At 34.3% G+C, this 21,913-nt stretch overlaps 1 protein-coding gene across 1 annotated transcript; it reads right to left on the bottom strand.

Annotated features, from left to right (window-relative positions):
- On the bottom strand, window positions 865–21,155 carry LOC109351951 (probable leucine-rich repeat receptor-like serine/threonine-protein kinase At3g14840). Its single transcript, XM_019593678.1, has 24 exons — window positions 21,022–21,155; window positions 20,695–20,869; window positions 16,415–16,486; window positions 16,259–16,327; window positions 15,824–15,895; window positions 15,655–15,726; window positions 15,414–15,485; window positions 15,267–15,338; window positions 15,104–15,175; window positions 14,938–15,009; window positions 14,731–14,802; window positions 14,427–14,498; window positions 13,727–13,789; window positions 13,187–13,252; window positions 13,063–13,098; window positions 12,921–12,961; window positions 4,244–4,620; window positions 3,628–3,823; window positions 3,392–3,538; window positions 2,960–3,078; window positions 2,626–2,836; window positions 2,266–2,515; window positions 1,885–2,035; window positions 865–1,308 (listed from the first exon to the last, which is right to left on the bottom strand). The coding sequence occupies exons 1-24, from the start codon at window positions 21,113–21,115 to the stop codon at window positions 1,054–1,056; spliced, it is 2,898 nt and encodes a 965-aa protein (XP_019449223.1). The 5' UTR covers window positions 21,116–21,155; the 3' UTR covers window positions 865–1,053.

Here is a 21,913-nt window from a genome sequence, read left to right as displayed (position 1 = left end):
GAGGTTCATTTCACAGGTCAATCATATGATGTTATTGGCTCATGCATGATAAAATGCTTGAGCCATCGACATGAACAAGGTTGGTTCCTTTTATCTGCTTCTATTTGTGTGTTGGTTGTGTAAGCATGATGGTTGAATGGATCTTTATCATTGAATTTAAAAGAAATCTTTTATAACCCACTATTTTATGTAATTTCTTTTGTTATTGATGAAAAATAAAATTCTGATAATTTATTTTTTAATGGTAGTTCCTTTATTTTTTTAACTAGCTAGGTGAATATTTATAATTTGTGTCAAAGGAAGTGATGAGATTAGTTGTGGGAGGAACTAAATAACAAATTTTGAATCATAAAGCAAAGATAAAGAGTGAAAAGACACTAGTCATAGTTTGCATGGATTCGGATTACAATGATATAAGAACATCAACCTAATGCCTAAGAATTTATTTTCTATGAATTATCATAATCTAGTTAGAAATTGAAGTTATTACATTGTAAATCTCTACCAAAAACTATTTAAACTATCTTTCATATTGTGATATCGGATGAGCAAATTATTTTTATTGTAATCTTCATCCCACAAAATTTACTTTAATTTCTATTTAATCATCATCATATATTATTCATTTAGAGGAACATTTTTATTGTGGTTCTTTCATCAACTACAATGTCTATCACAGAAACAACTTTGCACAAATTCATTCAACTAGTATGGGAGCTCCCACCAGATAATCATTTTGGTGAGGGCTATACACTCAATTTACATGTCTTGATGAGGACTATGTACTTTGACATTTTGAATTAATGTTGTGTACTGAACCTCAAAGAGTCTGAAAGAATATTTCGTGGACTATAATCTAACTAATTCCAGATATAACAATAAGTATGCATAAAACCATTGGAAGATGTATAATTCAAATATATTATATGAAATTTCTACAGTTTCTCTAATTTTCTATTTCCCCTATAAGAAGAACTCATCAGATTTAAATACTGAAGTTTCATATGATGGTATAATCTGGTTGTGACTCTCACCTGTCTTACTTGCCCCCATCTATTGGTAATACTGTTTCATCATCTCAAATTTCTTATCATCCAATGCCTCACTTGTGTCTGACACCTCTTGCACAATACTTTTTCCTTCAAGCATGTTTACTACTGAAGACATGGCAGGCCTGAGCGTTGGAGAAAAATTTGTGCATAAAAGAGACACTTTGATGATCAACATTGCTTCCTCTTCGTTGAATTCTTCACCCAACCTTTTATCAACAACCTCCATTAGGTTACCTTTTGCTTTCAACACATGCACCTGTCAGTTTGATTCCTTAGTCAGTTCAAATAATGGCTTTAAATTGCAGCTGCTGTTAAGTTGTATTTATTGCAATTGTGGAAAAATGAAGCCGATGACTTTGCCGAGACTCTCGCAACATAAAGATATTGCAGCCGAAGTTTTGGTTATGGATCACATTTTAAAACTATAAAACAAACCAGGCTTTAGATTTACAGTACATATATTTATAAGTATATAGTAAATAGTACATACAAAATGGGTGGCACAGTACACAAGGCTTCAAACTAATGGGGTATGGGGAGCGTACAAGTAATTAAAAACAATAGTCTCAAGTTTGAAGATTGTGCAAAAAATAAATCATCATATTTGCTTCCAGAATTCCACAGAATTGAAGAAATTGATGATGCATACTTGGGCATCTTATGTTTGGGACATTTAGTTATGAACATTAACATAAATTATCCTTCAGTGGTGTCCAGAGATGAAAATTGAATGAAACCTTTGTATTAGTTTCTACAAAGTGTAAACAACAATGCAAGATATTCTCAAAATCGGATTGGCTTGAATGCATGAGAAAACGAGAGGATTATTTACCCAATCAAGAAGCGAGAAGCACTCTTGTGTGAGCTGGCTAATGGTGTTGCTCCTCCCACTAACAATTTCCAATGCGACAATTCCAAAACTATACACATCTGCTTTGTCAGTCAAATAACCATGCATTGCATACTCAGGAGCCATGTACCCACTGCAGTATTCAGAATTCATCGTTACATTAAGTGGAGAGTGGAGACATGTAATATTCCATAATAAGTTTAAGAATTTAAATTTGATAATATATCTTAATATATGAACTCTACTATTTTCTGCTTTCTTTAGAGTGTGATAATATATCCAAAATATCGCTCACCAAATATTAATTCCAAAATATCCCTCAGCAAAGATCAATGCAAAACAATATAAAACATTGGAACTCACTAAGTGCCGGCTATTCTGGTGCTTATGTGGGTGTTTTCCTCTTCATTGAGCTTGGCTAAACCAAAATCAGATATCTTTGGGTTGAGATCTTTATCCAGCAATACATTAGTAGCCTTGATGTCCCTATGAACAATCTTCAGTCTTGACTCTTCATGAAGGTAAGCCAGGCCTTTAGCAATACCAACACAAATCCTCTGCCTTGTTTCCCAGTCCAATCTCAACGGAGATTTTTCTGTGTCATCATTTCTGACTGTAACGGAAATTAGAAAAAAAGTAACATATATGAGTATAATTAGATGTACAAAATTGTATATCATTAGTTTATTATGGATACAACAATGAAACTTGAAAAACAATTACCAAATAAAGCATGAGCAAGGTTATTATTTTCCATGTATTCATATATCAGCAACAATTGATCCTCCTCCATACAGAAGCCATATAGCTTAACTAGACAGGGGTGTTGCAAAGCGGAAATCAGCCCTATCTCGTTAATGAATTCACGATTCCCTTGCCTTGATTTAGCAGAAAGCTGCTTAACTGCTACTATTCTACCATCTGAAAGAATGCCCTGGATTTCAGGGAATGGAATATAGTTTTTGAATGGTCGGCGAAGATTCAATAAACTTTAACATAATAACAACAATATAATTTTTTATGATCAAGTAGAAGTGTTTGGTTGTGCAGAGTATACCTTATAAACAGGACCAAACCCCCCTTCTCCAATCTTGAAGGCTCTGTCAAAGTTATTTGTTGCTGCTTTGATTTGTCGTAAGGAAAATAAGCCATTATTGGAATCTAAACCCTCCAGAGCTGTTAAAAAAAGCAAACAAAAATCAGATATCTCTTATATTAGGAAAACTATACATCATTAACACTTTTGGCATAATAGTCATTATTTGAAACCAATGGCCTCACTGGATCCGCCATCTCAGTGCTGTTACTTTCTTCAAGAGGAGTTAGCAAAATTCATAAGTAGAATGAAAAGTCAACTAAATAGATACTTAAACAACAAGTTACACACACAGATTAATAACCCACACATGCAAAATCCCAATTTTCCACTGAAGAGTTTCATTCAAAAGGTTGGTCATCAGGATGACAGAAGCAAGTTCTCATTGATTACCTCTTTCCACTGATCTTTTCTGTCCTAAACAGCCCTTCCACCAAAGTATGCCAAATACCAATATGATGATAATTACTCCTGCAGCCACTATTGCAACCACAACCCTTGCAGATATGCTAGTACTGTTTTCCGATGGGGGTGTAAAGTCTGCATGATTATTGTGAAAGAGTTTTACATTAGATTAGACAATAAAGGTGATGGCGGAAAATAAGAAACTTTAGAGAAGTACAACCTACCAGAATGAACAGATATAGCTGATATAAGAGGGCCATATACTGATCTAAATGGGATAGAAGATGTCCCTTTGCCAGCCCAATATAAGCGAATCTCCAAGGCATTACTAGTGACAACAGCAGTGAATTTTTTTATGATTGCCTTACCAAAACCCCCTGCTTCCTTTGCAATATTGAAATCCTTCACTGCCAACTTTCTCTGCAAAATTAAAATCCACATAAAAACCCTTGTGATGGTTACAACTTAGTAAATTTTCAGTCTACAAATGTTGAAAATATTTAGAATACAATTACTTCATTTTAAAATTTGGTTATGACTTAAAATTTAATTTATATTACAGTCTTCTACAGGATTTGAATTTAAGTATCTTGATGTCCCAAAGTACTAGCACCATTTTGTTCAGTATTTAACATGTGAATCAGTGTTTTAAGTTGCACTCTGAAACTACAATTGCATCCGCAATATTGCTGTTTCAGGGGTGTCTAAAATGGTTGTGACTGTATCGGCTACAATTTTCTGCAATTGTGGTAAAAGCAATGTAACAACAATCGTGACCGCGACCACAATGTAAAACACTGATGTAAACAATCAAGGTATGAAAATGATAAAACCATGTACCTGAATGTAGATGTCAAATACACGCCTTCCAAGACTGCTATATGTTTTATCAGCTGTGAACATGATTTCTGCAAAATGAAGATTGACTGTGTAGTTTCCATTTCCCATGCAAAATCCATAGTAAGTCAGAGAATTGGGAGAAACACGTGCATCCATGTATAGTTCAGCATTGTCCACAGCAAGTTTAGTTGTATTAGACCATTTATAGTAGTCTGGGTGATTAAAATCCAAAAATTGACCACCAGTCATAACTGCCCAATTTGTTGGACTTCGATGGAATTTAGCTGCTCCCATGTCGCTCGAATCATCATCATATGACTTACTCCCATTAGAAGTTATGAGCTTTCCACCACAATTTATATACAGAGAGTACAATGCTGGAACAAGAAAGAATTGGTTTGCAAATATTTAAGGAATTATTACCCATTAGGAAAAGATATTCACTAAATTAAATTTTTACATTCTCGTCATCCCATCAAGTAAGATTTTGGGTCATGAATTGTAAATACCTCATTTTGATCAGGGTATTTTTTTTTTTAATCAGATCTTGAAGGGTTGCGGTAAATGGGGTTTTTTTTTTCCCTAGCCCAACCAAGTTAGGTAACTTAACCTAATTTTCACTACCCTTACAAGCCAAAAATAGTAAAAAAGAGAAGGCAACCAGAGAGAAGAGGCAAAGAGACATACACAAAAGAGGCCAAGTAGAAGAAGAAGGAAGCAAGGAGAAGCAACTTGAACCGTCATCTTCTTCACCCACACATAAAGTTGATAAAAAAGGTTTGTGCTCTACTTTTATGTATTTGTTTTTGCTGCCATTTATATCATTGAAGTGTAAGAGCTTGTTCATTGTAGTTTGAAAAGGGTGGTGGTGGTGTGCCGCCACCTACGGTGGCTGTTTGGCCATGGGAGCCACCCACACCTCCTCACTTTTGTGCCCATCTCCTTATAGTATTGGTGGCTGCCCCCCTTATGCAGGCGCGACGGATGGCGACGGGAAATGCGCAAATAAATGAGTTCGGGAGTCGGTTACGGATGAGGAAGGTGTTAAACACCTCATACCACCGTCCGTTAAAAAAGACGGTACCTAGATTAATAATGTGGATATTCATTTAAAATATTAATTTTATCTTCGTTTTATTAAATCACAATAAAGAAAGACAAAAAAAAAACGTTTTTTAATATTTTTGTGCCTGACAGGGAATGACATGCTCCTACGTATCTCTAGCTGCAAGCAATATAGAGATAAGACTACGTAGTTCTTTCTAAAATAATTACGTAGTTCTTTCTAAAATAATTACGTAGTTCTTTCTAAAATAATTACGTAGTTCTTTCTAAAATAATTACGTAGTTCTTTCTAAAATAATTACGTAGTTCTTTCTAAAATAATTACGTAGTTCTTTCTAAAATAATTACGTAGTTCTTTCTAAAATAATTACGTAGTTCTTTCTAAAATAATTACGTAGTTCTTTCTAAAATTAAGTTTGATTTGACTAAATTATATTTTTTTTCTTATTGATTTAATTTAGAAAATGTCAATTTAAGATAATGCGACACGGAACTAGTCCCATAGTGCACTATCCCTTATTGATTTAGTTTAGAAAATATGCGACAGAGAACTGGTGTCATAGTGCACTATCTCTTATTGATTTATATAAGTTTCCTTTGTATTTTATATATATGTATATGCTTTACTATTGAATAAACAAATACTTATAAAACAAATAATTAATAAAATAGCAAAACATATACGTAGAGTGGCGACGGAAGAAGAAATGAGAAGAAATTAGGGGGTTAGGGTTAAAATCAATTCAGGGTTTAGGTTAAAATCAATTTGGGGTTTAAGTAAAAATCAATTTGGGGTTTAGGTTAAAATCAATTTGGGGTTTAGGGGTGACCACCATGGCAACCCCTTTCATGGCCGGAACTGCGCCGGCGGCGGCGATGGCGGCGCTGCCACAGAACGCGGCGGCGAAGCCACTGTCCCCTATGGACGTGGCTGAGCACATGGAGGCTGCCACCAATACTATAAGTAAATGGGCACAAAAGTGAGGAGGTGTGGGTGACTCCCATGGCCAAACAGCCACCGTGGGTGGCGGCACACCACCACCACCATTTTCAAACCACAAACCACAAGGAACAAGCTCTTACACTTCCTACACTTCAATGATGTAAATGACAGCAAAAACAAATACATAAAAGTATAGCACAAACCTTTTTTATCAACTTTATGTGTGGGTGAAAAAGATGATGGTTCAAGTTGCTTCTTCTTGTTTCCTTCTTCTTCTACTTGGTCTCTTTTTGTGTATGTCTCTTTGCCTCTTCTCTCTTTTCTTTCTGGTTGCCTTCTCTTTTTTACTATTTTTGACTTGTAAGGGTAATGAAAATTAGGGTTAAGTTACCCTAACTTGGTTGGGCTAGGGAAAAAAAATATTTACCACAACCCCTCAAAATCTGATTTTTGCATTTTAAAAAAATAAAAAAATACCTTGGTCAAGTCATCCCATCAAGTAAGATTTTGGGTCATGAATTGTAAATACCTCATTTTGATCAGGGTATTTTTTTTTTTAATCAGATCTTGAAGGGTTGCGGTAAATGGGGTTTTTTTTTTCCCTAGCCCAACCAAGTTAGGTAACTTAACCTAATTTTCACTACCCTTACAAGCCAAAAATAGTAAAAAAGAGAAGGCAACCAGAGAGAAGAGGCAAAGAGACATACACAAAAGAGGCCAAGTAGAAGAAGAAGGAAGCAAGGAGAAGCAACTTGAACCGTCATCTTCTTCACCCACACATAAAGTTGATAAAAAAGGTTTGTGCTCTACTTTTATGTATTTGTTTTTGCTGCCATTTATATCATTGAAGTGTAAGAGCTTGTTCATTGTAGTTTGAAAAGGGTGGTGGTGGTGTGCCGCCACCTACGGTGGCTGTTTGGCCATGGGAGCCACCCACACCTCCTCACTTTTGTGCCCATCTCCTTATAGTATTGGTGGCTGCCCCCCTTATGCAGGCGCGACGGATGGCGACGGGAAATGCGCAAATAAATGAGTTCGGGAGTCGGTTACGGATGAGGAAGGTGTTAAACACCTCATACCACCGTCCGTTAAAAAAGACGGTACCTAGATTAATAATGTGGATATTCATTTAAAATATTAATTTTATCTTCGTTTTATTAAATCACAATAAAGAAAGACAAAAAAAAAACGTTTTTTAATATTTTTGTGCCTGACAGGGAATGACATGCTCCTACGTATCTCTAGCTGCAAGCAATATAGAGATAAGACTACGTAGTTCTTTCTAAAATAATTACGTAGTTCTTTCTAAAATAATTACGTAGTTCTTTCTAAAATAATTACGTAGTTCTTTCTAAAATAATTACGTAGTTCTTTCTAAAATAATTACGTAGTTCTTTCTAAAATAATTACGTAGTTCTTTCTAAAATAATTACGTAGTTCTTTCTAAAATAATTACGTAGTTCTTTCTAAAATAATTACGTAGTTCTTTCTAAAATTAAGTTTGATTTGACTAAATTATATTTTTTTTCTTATTGATTTAATTTAGAAAATGTCAATTTAAGATAATGCGACACGGAACTAGTCCCATAGTGCACTATCCCTTATTGATTTAGTTTAGAAAATATGCGACAGAGAACTGGTGTCATAGTGCACTATCTCTTATTGATTTATATAAGTTTCCTTTGTATTTTATATATATGTATATGCTTTACTATTGAATAAACAAATACTTATAAAACAAATAATTAATAAAATAGCAAAACATATACGTAGAGTGGCGACGGAAGAAGAAATGAGAAGAAATTAGGGGGTTAGGGTTAAAATCAATTCAGGGTTTAGGTTAAAATCAATTTGGGGTTTAAGTAAAAATCAATTTGGGGTTTAGGTTAAAATCAATTTGGGGTTTAGGGGTGACCACCATGGCAACCCCTTTCATGGCCGGAACTGCGCCGGCGGCGGCGATGGCGGCGCTGCCACAGAACGCGGCGGCGAAGCCACTGTCCCCTATGGACGTGGCTGAGCACATGGAGGCTGCCACCAATACTATAAGTAAATGGGCACAAAAGTGAGGAGGTGTGGGTGACTCCCATGGCCAAACAGCCACCGTGGGTGGCGGCACACCACCACCACCATTTTCAAACCACAAACCACAAGGAACAAGCTCTTACACTTCCTACACTTCAATGATGTAAATGACAGCAAAAACAAATACATAAAAGTATAGCACAAACCTTTTTTATCAACTTTATGTGTGGGTGAAAAAGATGATGGTTCAAGTTGCTTCTTCTTGTTTCCTTCTTCTTCTACTTGGTCTCTTTTTGTGTATGTCTCTTTGCCTCTTCTCTCTTTTCTTTCTGGTTGCCTTCTCTTTTTTACTATTTTTGACTTGTAAGGGTAATGAAAATTAGGGTTAAGTTACCCTAACTTGGTTGGGCTAGGGAAAAAAAATATTTACCACAACCCCTCAAAATCTGATTTTTGCATTTTAAAAAAATAAAAAAATACCTTGGTCAAAATGAGGTATTTACATGAATGACTTATAATAGAGATTTTGGAAACTTGGTCAGGGACATTTCATTGGACACTTCAGTAAGATAATATTCAGTTTCTTGACTTTTCTAACATCATTTTACTCATCTATATATATATATATATATATATGTGTGTGTGGAATATATGAATAGATAAAAAGCCATAAGTTTCAAACGTTAAGGTAATACTTAACAATCCATAGGAAAATCCCAAGATTACTCAACTTACTCTTAGGACAATGAACATTTGCCAAACATGAAACATTTCCTCTGAGAAAATAAAAGGAGTGGGGAGTCAGCACACATTATAACCTGTACGTTGTATTTGTTTTTGCTGCCATTTATATCATTGAAGTGTAAGAGCTTGTTCATTGTAGTTTGAAAAGGGTGGTGGTGGTGTGCCGCCACCTACGGTGGCTGTTTGGCCATGGGAGCCACCCACACCTCCTCACTTTTGTGCCCATCTCCTTATAGTATTGGTGGCTGCCCCCTTATGGAGCCTCCATGTGCTCAGCCACGTCCAGAGGGGATTGGTGGCTGCCCCCCTTATGCAGGCGCGACGGATGGCGACGGGAAATGCGCAAATAAATGAGTTCGGGAGTCGGTTACGGATGAGGAAGGTGTTAAACACCTCATACCACCGTCCGTTAAAAAAGACGGTACCTAGATTAATAATGTGGATATTCATTTAAAATATTAATTTTATCTTCGTTTTATTAAATCACAATAAAGAAAGACAAAAAAAAAACGTTTTTTAATATTTTTGTGCCTGACAGGGAATGACATGCTCCTACGTATCTCTAGCTGCAAGCAATATAGAGATAAGACTACGTAGTTCTTTCTAAAATAATTACGTAGTTCTTTCTAAAATAATTACGTAGTTCTTTCTAAAATAATTACGTAGTTCTTTCTAAAATTAAGTTTGATTTGACTAAATTATATTTTTTTTCTTATTGATTTAATTTAGAAAATGTCAATTTAAGATAATGCGACACGGAACTAGTCCCATAGTGCACTATCCCTTATTGATTTAGTTTAGAAAATATGCGACAGAGAACTGGTGTCATAGTGCACTATCTCTTATTGATTTATATAAGTTTCCTTTGTATTTTATATATATGTATATGCTTTACTATTGAATAAACAAATACTTATAAAACAAATAATTAATAAAATAGCAAAACATATACGTAGAGTGGCGACGGAAGAAGAAATGAGAAGAAATTAGGGGGTTAGGGTTAAAATCAATTCAGGGTTTAGGTTAAAATCAATTTGGGGTTTAAGTAAAAATCAATTTGGGGTTTAGGTTAAAATCAATTTGGGGTTTAGGGGTGACCACCATGGCAACCCCTTTCATGGCCGGAACTGCGCCGGCGGCGGCGATGGCGGCGCTGCCACAGAACGCGGCGGCGAAGCCACTGTCCCCTATGGACGTGGCTGAGCACATGGAGGCTGCCACCAATACTATAAGTAAATGGGCACAAAAGTGAGGAGGTGTGGGTGACTCCCATGGCCAAACAGCCACCGTGGGTGGCGGCACACCACCACCACCATTTTCAAACCACAAACCACAAGGAACAAGCTCTTACACTTCCTACACTTCAATGATGTAAATGACAGCAAAAACAAATACATAAAAGTATAGCACAAACCTTTTTTATCAACTTTATGTGTGGGTGAAAAAGATGATGGTTCAAGTTGCTTCTTCTTGTTTCCTTCTTCTTCTACTTGGTCTCTTTTTGTGTATGTCTCTTTGCCTCTTCTCTCTTTTCTTTCTGGTTGCCTTCTCTTTTTTACTATTTTTGACTTGTAAGGGTAATGAAAATTAGGGTTAAGTTACCCTAACTTGGTTGGGCTAGGGAAAAAAAATATTTACCACAACCCCTCAAAATCTGATTTTTGCATTTTAAAAAAATAAAAAAATACCTTGGTCAAAATGAGGTATTTACATGAATGACTTATAATAGAGATTTTGGAAACTTGGTCAGGGACATTTCATTGGACACTTCAGTAAGATAATATTCAGTTTCTTGACTTTTCTAACATCATTTTACTCATCTATATATATATATATATATATATGTGTGTGTGGAATATATGAATAGATAAAAAGCCATAAGTTTCAAACGTTAAGGTAATACTTAACAATCCATAGGAAAATCCCAAGATTACTCAACTTACTCTTAGGACAATGAACATTTGCCAAACATGAAACATTTCCTCTGAGAAAATAAAAGGAGTGGGGAGTCAGCACACATTATAACCTGTACGTTGTTTGTAAATATGTAATCCAACAATTTAGCACTATGTACATAAAACTCACAGGCTGTTTCCATTTGAAGAGGATGCAAACAAGTTCCTATAGCATATGGTAAATGGCCAAAGCTCAGGTAGCTTCTTAAAATAACAAATGAAGAAAGAACAGCACAATAGTTGAAGAGTCTTACGCGCTTCCCTGTTGACAAGATTGCTGCTCTAAGTTTCCTATGCTGAAGTTGTTGTATGAGAGATCTCTGTGTAAGGTTCTTATGCAGGCGCGACGGATGGCGACGGGAAATGCGCAAATAAATGAGTTCGGGAGTCGGTTACGGATGAGGAAGGTGTTAAACACCTCATACCACCGTCCGTTAAAAAAGACGGTACCTAGATTAATAATGTGGATATTCATTTAAAATATTAATTTTATCTTCGTTTTATTAAATCACAATAAAGAAAGACAAAAAAAAAACGTTTTTTAATATTTTTGTGCCTGACAGGGAATGACATGCTCCTACGTATCTCTAGCTGCAAGCAATATAGAGATAAGACTACGTAGTTCTTTCTAAAATAATTACGTAGTTCTTTCTAAAATAATTACGTAGTTCTTTCTAAAATTAAGTTTGATTTGACTAAATTATATTTTTTTTCTTATTGATTTAATTTAGAAAATGTCAATTTAAGATAATGCGACACGGAACTAGTCCCATAGTGCACTATCCCTTATTGATTTAGTTTAGAAAATATGCGACAGAGAACTGGTGTCATAGTGCACTATCTCTTATTGATTTATATAAGTTTCCTTTGTATTTTATATATATGTATATGCTTTACTATTGAATAAACAAATACTTATAAAACAAATAATTAATAAAATAGCAAAACATATACGTAGAGTGGCGACGGAAGAAGAAATGAGAAGAAATTAGGGGGTTAGGGTTAAAATCAATTCAGGGTTTAGGTTAAAATCAATTTGGGGTTTAAGTAAAAATCAATTTGGGGTTTAGGTTAAAATCAATTTGGGGTTTAGGGGTGACCACCATGGCAACCCCTTTCATGGCCGGAACTGCGCCGGCGGCGGCGATGGCGGCGCTGCCACAGAACGCGGCGGCGAAGCCACTGTCCCCTATGGACGTGGCTGAGCACATGGAGGCTGCCACCAATACTATAAGTAAATGGGCACAAAAGTGAGGAGGTGTGGGTGACTCCCATGGCCAAACAGCCACCGTGGGTGGCGGCACACCACCACCACCATTTTCAAACCACAAACCACAAGGAACAAGCTCTTACACTTCCTACACTTCAATGATGTAAATGACAGCAAAAACAAATACATAAAAGTATAGCACAAACCTTTTTTATCAACTTTATGTGTGGGTGAAAAAGATGATGGTTCAAGTTGCTTCTTCTTGTTTCCTTCTTCTTCTACTTGGTCTCTTTTTGTGTATGTCTCTTTGCCTCTTCTCTCTTTTCTTTCTGGTTGCCTTCTCTTTTTTACTATTTTTGACTTGTAAGGGTAATGAAAATTAGGGTTAAGTTACCCTAACTTGGTTGGGCTAGGGAAAAAAAATATTTACCACAACCCCTCAAAATCTGATTTTTGCATTTTAAAAAAATAAAAAAATACCTTGGTCAAAATGAGGTATTTACATGAATGACTTATAATAGAGATTTTGGAAACTTGGTCAGGGACATTTCATTGGACACTTCAGTAAGATAATATTCAGTTTCTTGACTTTTCTAACATCATTTTACTCATCTATATATATATATATATATATATGTGTGTGTGGAATATATGAATAGATAAAAAGCCATAAGTTTCAAACGTTAAGGTAATACTTAACAATCCATAGGAAAATCCCAAGATTACTCAACTTACTCTTAGGACAATGAACATTTGCCAAACATGAAACATTTCCTCTGAGAAAATAAAAGGAGTGGGGAGTCAGCACACATTATAACCTGTACGTTGTTTGTAAATATGTAATCCAACAATTTAGCACTATGTACATAAAACTCACAGGCTGTTTCCATTTGAAGAGGATGCAAACAAGTTCCTATAGCATATGGTAAATGGCCAAAGCTCAGGTAGCTTCTTAAAATAACAAATGAAGAAAGAACAGCACAATAGTTGAAGAGTCTTACGCGCTTCCCTGTTGACAAGATTGCTGCTCTAAGTTTCCTATGCTGAAGTTGTTGTATGAGAGATCTCTGTGTAAGGTTCATAGAATGTGATTCAGAAACTGTGACAATCCAAAGTATTGACTTAACAGAACTTGATTGCTCAGGAGAGTTCTAAGAATATTAAATATGAAAATATGGAACCTTTTCAACTTGGTTATCTTGCTCAAACCATAATGAATGACCCACATTTCGTGGAATTTCTTTTTCTATAAAAATCGTCCGAACACACTCAAAAAGTTTTTTGGCTATTACATACGAAAGTGATCTTATCCAATGAAGAGATTTGAGGATTCTCACCTCCTCATATGGACAAGGAGGATATCATTTCTATATGTATATACACACATCACTAAATTGCGTCAGGAATAGGAACGTAAATGAATACCAGAAAAGGAACAAATAATGGATGAGGAGGTTACCATCTTTCTATATAAATACAAACACATCACTAAATAATATAAATCAACATATCACATAGGCAGAATTTGAAAGGTAACTCACGCAAAGTTTGGTTTATAAATCCAATCAAGCAGTGGTCCAGTGAGATTATTCCCAGCTAAAAATCTAGTAAAATCAACGTCAAAAAGTCAACTCATAAAATCAAATTATTGATTAACCAACAAAATGGTAAATAGGCTAGTGAACTCTATCCAAATGATCTAGACTCCTGAAGGAATATTCTATTAATTAACTGGTTTGACCACACCAAATATGTTTTGATTCAGTCACTAACATAAATCAGTGACAACAATTCACGTCCCCAATATTTCTGTATGCTCTCCTTAACTCCTCTTATAACCTTTCCTCTTCATTTTTCTTTCTTTTCTATTTTCCCCCTCACAAAGTAACAGGGAACATAATTCTCTGGCAGAGAAAATGTTTCTTCAAAAGGAATAAACTTTCTGGTCTTCCCATTACAAGAAAACCAAATGATGGATACAATTGTAGGTTTCAAATGAAATCATATATATAATTTACATAAAGACCAACCAGAAGAGTTGAATTGAACAAACAGATTGGTAGCTTCCATTTTCAACCTGACAAAGTATGTCCAGGGGAAGCAGCCATTTTGACATTTTCCAATTTCCAAACTAAAAACTGAAGCTACCAAAGGAAAAAGAATAGTACCATCTAGTTAATAAGTAATGTCTGAGTTTATTATGGTGTAATCATATATAGGAAACTGTAAAAAAGTTCTTACAGCATGTTCATGTTCTGTAGACTATCAAAACTGCTTGGGATTGGCCCACTTAATTTGTTGTAGCTTAGGTCTCTGAAAAATAAAGTATAACCAGAATATGTTCTGTTTGAGATGAAAATTGTATAAAAGGAACATAAAAATATAGTTCCTATAATGTGGTGAACAAAATAAGCATGCTGAATTCCTTCAATCCAACTAATGAGTGTAACTATAAACATTTCTAAATATAATAAAATACTGCAAGAAAATTCAAAAGTTAACATCATCAACAAAACAAAAGCAAAAACGAGAAGAAAGAACTTACAATAGTTGCAAACTAATCAAGTTTCCAAGATGTTCAGGCAATGCTCCAGTAATATTGCAACTCCTCAATATTCTGGCAACCATTCAGGCAATAACATCAGTTTGTGATAAGACATAAGCATCTTTTCAATTTCTACCCTAAAAAGTTTCTTATTGAGGCATTAATTAAGGGTGAAAATAATAAACATAATCAAATTATTGAACTCACAGTGTTGTCAAATTTATCATATTATTAAGTTGTGGAAAAGGTGAATCAGATCCACTCAAGTCAGTAATTCTCCTGCATATCATAATACTTCAAGCATTGGTTCACTCAATTAAAAAACAAGTTAATTTTGAATCTTTAGTTACCATTAAAAAACCACCATACTTACAAGTCTGTGAGTTTTTTCAGAAGTGAAATTCCTGAAGGAATTGGCCCAATGAAACCACTCCCTTGGATCACACTGAAAATATTTACAAAATCAAAATGCTCTAGATAAATGACTGTGTAAAACAACAACTAAAGTGCTTGAAATAAAAGTGGGGAAATCATACAGTATCTCGAGATTTATCCAGCTCTGTATAAAACTTGGTATTGCTCCAGAGAATTGATTGTCACCAACTCTTCTGCATGATAGTATACATTCAGCTTGAATCTTGACAAATAATAATAGTCTGCATAAACGCAACCAAGAAGCTTACACATGCTTCAATGTAGTGAGCTTAGCAAATGTTGCAGGTATTTCTCCAGTGAAATTGTTGGAGGTAAGTAGCCTACAGAGAAGTTAAATAATCAAATGAAATTGATAGAACAGAATGTGCAACAAATAATCAATCAACACAACAAATAATATTTCAGAAGCTAGTATCAATCATCCAAAATTAGAGGTAATACAATACAATGACTAATCTGAAAATGTTAAGAGTAAGGTAAAGGGGTTACAGTCTTTCAATTTGGGTAAGATTCCCAAGTTCTGGAGGAAGATTTCCATATAATTGATTGCACTCCAATACCCTGACAATTTAAAAATTATGTTTCTCTATAAACATCATCACATACACTCACACAAAAGAAAAGAGGCAAGTTGTAATGAGGAAAACCAGAAACTTACAAACTTTTGAGAGTGGTGATATTTCCAAGCTCCTTTGGGATAGGACCAGTTACACGGTTTCCCAAAAGTGAACTTAACATAAAAGAACATTGTACAATTAGATTCACTCTTCATCTTCCATAAATGAGTAAGAAGACCGGAAGTATCAAAATAACAATTAAAAATGAGGAAAAAAAAATGTATCTTCAGACATTGTATGAGTTTTCTTTGATAACTATTCAAAAATAATAATTCAGATGAACCAAAAAATATTGACAATACATAATATTATAGCCTTAAAAAATATGAACCAAAAAAAAGAAACATACATGAATAAAAAACCTTTTGTCATACCAAACTAATAATATGATTTATTCGTCAATTTTTTTGCATGGGTCAATGCATGCATGATGTAGAAAAATTGAAAGTGCAAACTAGGCAAAAGAGAGAGATTACATGTTGACAAGATTTAAGGTACCCCATTGTCTAGGAATTGTACCATTAAGGTAGTTGCGGGTGAGGTCACTGTAACAAAACCAAAAATTCAATCACACATGAGTGAATTAAACAAAGTAATATAAGAATGATAGTGTAAATTAGAGTGTTACATACATTTCTTGTAGATAAGGCAACCTCACAAGCTCTGGTGGCAGAGTACCAGAAAGATTTTGTGATTTCAAAACACTGTATGGTAATTCAAAACCATCAAAGTTGTTAATGGCTTAATGCAAAATCACGAAGAGGGGTTGTTAATGTTATGTAAATATTCTTCCATATTAACATATTTACTTTATTTATTAGTTTATTACTAACATATGTGCAGAGGCAACAACACAAGTTTATTTTCTGATATTAAATATTTAATTTTTATATATTTTGTCTTGAAGAATTATATCATATATTTTTTATTATTGTCCATTATAGTATAATCTTTATTTTTTAATATATACAACATATTTCAAGATTATCTAACCAATACTTTTATGAGACAGGTTGGCATAAAAATACTAAAAATCACATTATACTTATACATAAAAAAGATTCACAACAAGAATGATATAAATAAGATTAATGCAACATCTCCTTAGAGTCAATTTGGTTGGTAAGTTATGTGATATAAAATAGTGTCTCTCAAAATACATTTCAATTATTTGCTATTCTTTTCTTTCATCACGCATCATGGGGATGATTAAAATAGGTATCATATGAAGTGTTACATTCTCTGTTATTAGAATAGAATAGAGTATTAATATTATATAGGGGTTCAAGTATCTTGTTATTAGAATAGAAGTGTCAAATAGAAATACTCTATGGGCACTTAAACCTAAAAGTGTGATAGAGCTTGTAATACTTATTATCTAATGTTAGATGTCTTTCATTACTATGCCTTAAAAGAATTTTATGACTATTTTATGATTCTCTTTAAGGGCATTTTATGTCACTTTTATGGCTTTGTTTCCAACGGAACTAGTCCCATAGTGCACTATCCCTTATTGATTTAGTTTAGAAAATATGCGACAGAGAACTGGTGTCATAGTGCACTATCTCTTATTGATTTATATAAGTTTCCTTTGTATTTTATATATATGTATATGCTTTACTATTGAATAAACAAATACTTATAAAACAAATAATTAATAAAATAGCAAAACATATACGTAGAGTGGCGACGGAAGAAGAAATGAGAAGAAATTAGGGGGTTAGGGTTAAAATCAATTCAGGGTTTAGGTTAAAATCAATTTGGGGTTTAAGTAAAAATCAATTTGGGGTTTAGGTTAAAATCAATTTGGGGTTTAGGGGTGACCACCATGGCAACCCCTTTCATGGCCGGAACTGCGCCGGCGGCGGCGATGGCGGCGCTGCCACAGAACGCGGCGGCGAAGCCACTGTCCCCTATGGACGTGGCTGAGCACATGGAGGCTGCCACCAATACTATAAGTAAATGGGCACAAAAGTGAGGAGGTGTGGGTGACTCCCATGGCCAAACAGCCACCGTGGGTGGCGGCACACCACCACCACCATTTTCAAACCACAAACCACAAGGAACAAGCTCTTACACTTCCTACACTTCAATGATTAATAATATATTGGTAGCTACACAACGCTCCCGAGTGACGTATATACAATTGTTCGAACCCCGTACCAAGTTCTTTTGTTTATTCTCTTTTATTTATTTCATGCACTTTATTTGATTGTTTGTGGTCAACGTTGCGCAACAATCACTACGCTGCACCAGCAATTGGTATCAAAGCCAGATGCCAAATTATGGCTAAAGATGATGAATGCATGTTGGCTGGACAAGGTCTATCAAAGTTAAGAGGAAGAAAAGTATATGATATGAAAGAGAAGGGAACATGGCATGAACATTGTGGGGAGCAGAGTTGTGTTGGATCCAAAACCCTAAAAATTCATGTATTGGATTGAGAACAAGATGGATATAGAGGCAGTTGAGTTAGATGCTGACAATATATTTCTCGATGTTTAGAGAATTACTTCATTTGATATGAGAAATGAAATATCTTAATGACTTGTTTGTGCGTCATAGTGAAGGATATTAATTATTAACATATCCACAAAATCACATAAGTGTTGATTGACTTTGATGTAGGGTGTAACATGAGCATTGATTTTGATGCAAGGCGTAACACATACATTGGTACAGATGCAGGATGCGACATGTATATTGACTTGGATGCAAGGATGTGGCACGAGCATTGTTAGCATTAACACAATGTGTGTGCTATGGGTATACTCCTTATGATGGAGTAAGATAGTTCTTTTGAACTATGATTATCAGACTAGACAATGGTGATCATGGTTGAGGCTTTTCAATGAAGCTCTAAGGTTCAGTTTGACTAAGTATTGAAGATGACAGTTGTTGGTGAACTTTTGTGTAGAGGTCTCATATATCAAAAGACTTCCTAGTAATATATGGATAGGTGACGTGTTACATTAGTTGGTCGTATGGGAAGCTGCACTACAAGTTTAGAGAGCTAGGCTCTTGGTAACATCGTCAAGGATAATTGGAAGGTTTACGTTGTAGGGGAGTAGACTCTCATATGGAGGAGTTGTTAAAGAGAATAAGGTATTATGCAAGGTAAAGCGGGATATTCGCTAAGGTGAAGATTCTTGTGTAAATTTCCAAATGAGTGAGATATTTATTTATTTCAATCAAGGTGAGATTGTTGGCGATATTTGAAATATGTTATTATATGAAGTCTCACATTGTCTAGATTAGCAATGTTATATGTTGGACTCAAGTTCCTTGTTATTATGTGTACCAGATAAAAATACCAAATAGAAACACATCATGGACACTTACGCCCACGAGTGTGGTACAACTTGTAATTTTTATTCTCTAATAATATATTGGTAGTCATATAGTGCTCCCAGGGATGTAGGCGTAATTGGCTGAACTCTGTTACCAAATTCTGTTATTTATTTTCTTCTATTTATTCTATACACTTTATTTGATTGTTTGTGACCAATGTTGCACAATGATTGCTTCCACTACACCACTAAATTATTGAGTTGTCTCACATTGGATATGAGGTGAGAAGTGAAAGAGTTTAGAAGTGGAAAATGGTAATGGAACTAATACCTTAAGGTTTTGATTTAAGACGTGGCGTCTCACTTGTGTCTCTCTACTCTTCTCATATCTCAGTAACAATAGAACTCCCGGTGGTTGGAGGCTCCCTGGTCGGAGCCTGATCCAACAAGTAGTATTAGAGCTGAAGGTTCGATTGAGACATTATGGACTTAAGGGGGAGCGGACCAGTAAGTGTGTAGTATTCACACTTGAGGGGGTTGTTGCCTTGTTAGGCTTATTCAAGTGTGAAGTCTCACATTGGATATGAGAGGATGAGTGAAATAGTTTATAAGTGGAAAAAGACTCATAGTAAGATTTTGGTTCAAAATGTGACATCTCACTTGTGGCTGTTCACTCTTCTCATCTCTCAGTACAATAAAACTCTCTGGTAATTAGAAGTTCCCCAGTTACAATCTGGTCGAATAAGTGACCTTGCATCTCTATGAGTGAAAAAACTATCCATTGTTTGAATTTTGCAAGAAATTGTTCTAAAATAATGGTCTTTTGTCCCTAAAAAACGTTGGTTTTGTTTTATATGATTAAATATGTGAAGATGTATAAGAATGAAACTGCTCCTTTGTATATTCTATGATCTACTCGTCACCTTACTCTGGACCAAGTTTTGGCAACACCTTTGAATGTTATTCACATTGGTTTTATAATTGATGGAATATGACAATATTCTTCAAAATATTTTTAAGAATATTGTCATATTTTATCAATAATGTTTTTATCATTGTTGACCTGGGTCTTAGATCATTTTCAACATAGGATACAACTACCGGTAGATATCTTGACATATGATATAAATAAATATTTATGGGTCAAGATTTTGACCTATTTTCAACAACAAAATTGAAAATTATAAAAATCATTTTCCCTCTTACTTTTCAATAAAAACCTAATTATTTGATTAGAACTCTGCCTAGTCTACAACTCATCTCCTGTGAATTAAGAGGAGAAACACAATTTATTTAATTTTTTGAATTGAAAAATAATTTAAATTATACCCATTGAAAAAAGTGTCATGTGTCATAATCTTCATCTAATATTGGACAATCTAATATTAAAGAGGATCTCATCCTCTACCGACATATATTCAACCGACCAAAGTATCATAATATTTCTTTTGGGACAGATGCTTATTTAATATTATAGTTACTTTTTAAAAATTTGCTTATTAAAGATAAATGAAAATAAATTAAAAAACAGAATGTAATATCATATTATTTTAATGTTAAAAAAAGGTTTTCCTTTTCTATAAAAAGTAGAAAATAATTAAAGAGAAAATAATTACACATACATGCTAATTACATGGCAGGCAGTGTTATTGGCAAAAGAGCAATTGCACGTGACACTATTTTCTGACCCTTTTGATTGATTAACCGATTTCCAGTTACTCTGTTCACTACATGGATCTACACTGAAGTCCCAATCCTTCTTCCCAAGTGTGTTACCTATGTCTTTAAGAGCTTCCACTGAAATTATATATATTCACATACATATATAAGAGACTATAGTCAAATAATTAATATATATGTTCATTGTTCAATATTAATGAACTGCATGAAATAATAACCAAAGTATTATAACATGGAATAAATAAAGCAAGGATGGGAATAAGCTATACCTTCATCTTGTTGAAGAGTGGCTCCAAAAGAGAATGATGCGAAGCAAAGAAGGAGGAGCAAAAGAAAGGGGAATGGAAGGGAGAAGGTACCCATCTATCTTTTTTATGGCTCAATGATATGAAAATGGAAAATCATTGACACTAGTTCGTACTCATGAGGAGGGCGGTGCTTACATTATTAGAATTTTCTTTGATCCGTATTTATCATGAGAAAAATAGATGTATAGTATATGAGTTTTATGCATTATTATTGTATTATCTATTATTGATATTTAATCTAATTGTCATTGATTTTTTAAAGAAAATAATACAAATGAAATAGTAAATGATATAGTAATTGTGAGTAGAGATGCTCTCCCTTAATGGAGAGAGAAATATTATTTTTACACTTAATTTAAGAATAAAAATAACATTTCAAGTGTAAATAGAATAACATAATTGTCATTTCATTTTAATTTTTACTTTATTTTACATAACATTTCTCTCTCCGGTAATGAAAAAGATTCTAGATCAATAACTATATAAACTTTTACACTTGCATAAATATTATAATCATTTATCATATGGTATAAAAGTAGTACGTGGCAAATAATACATCAGAAACACAGGAGTTAGGAATAATTATTAATATAGCTTTTAAGACTATTTGAATATGCAATAAGACAATACCTTGTGGAAATGGGGTCTGCTTTCATTTAACCAGATAGAGGTAACTCAGATATCAAATTTTGGAATTAAAATCAACTGCTATTTTTTTGTCCTGCCCAGAATTTTCTCTTACATTTTAGATAAGGAATTAATCAGATATATGATTGTTTTTTCAAAAAGTGTTACTTACAAGAATTGAATTATTAACTTTATGGTTATTCTATAATTTAGTATGACCTTATAC

This window comes from Lupinus angustifolius, chromosome LG07, assembly GCF_001865875.1.
Source record: "Lupinus angustifolius cultivar Tanjil chromosome LG07, LupAngTanjil_v1.0, whole genome shotgun sequence".
NCBI lineage: Eukaryota > Viridiplantae > Streptophyta > Magnoliopsida > Fabales > Fabaceae > Lupinus > Lupinus angustifolius.
This window is presented reverse-complemented; position numbering and strand designations above follow the sequence as displayed.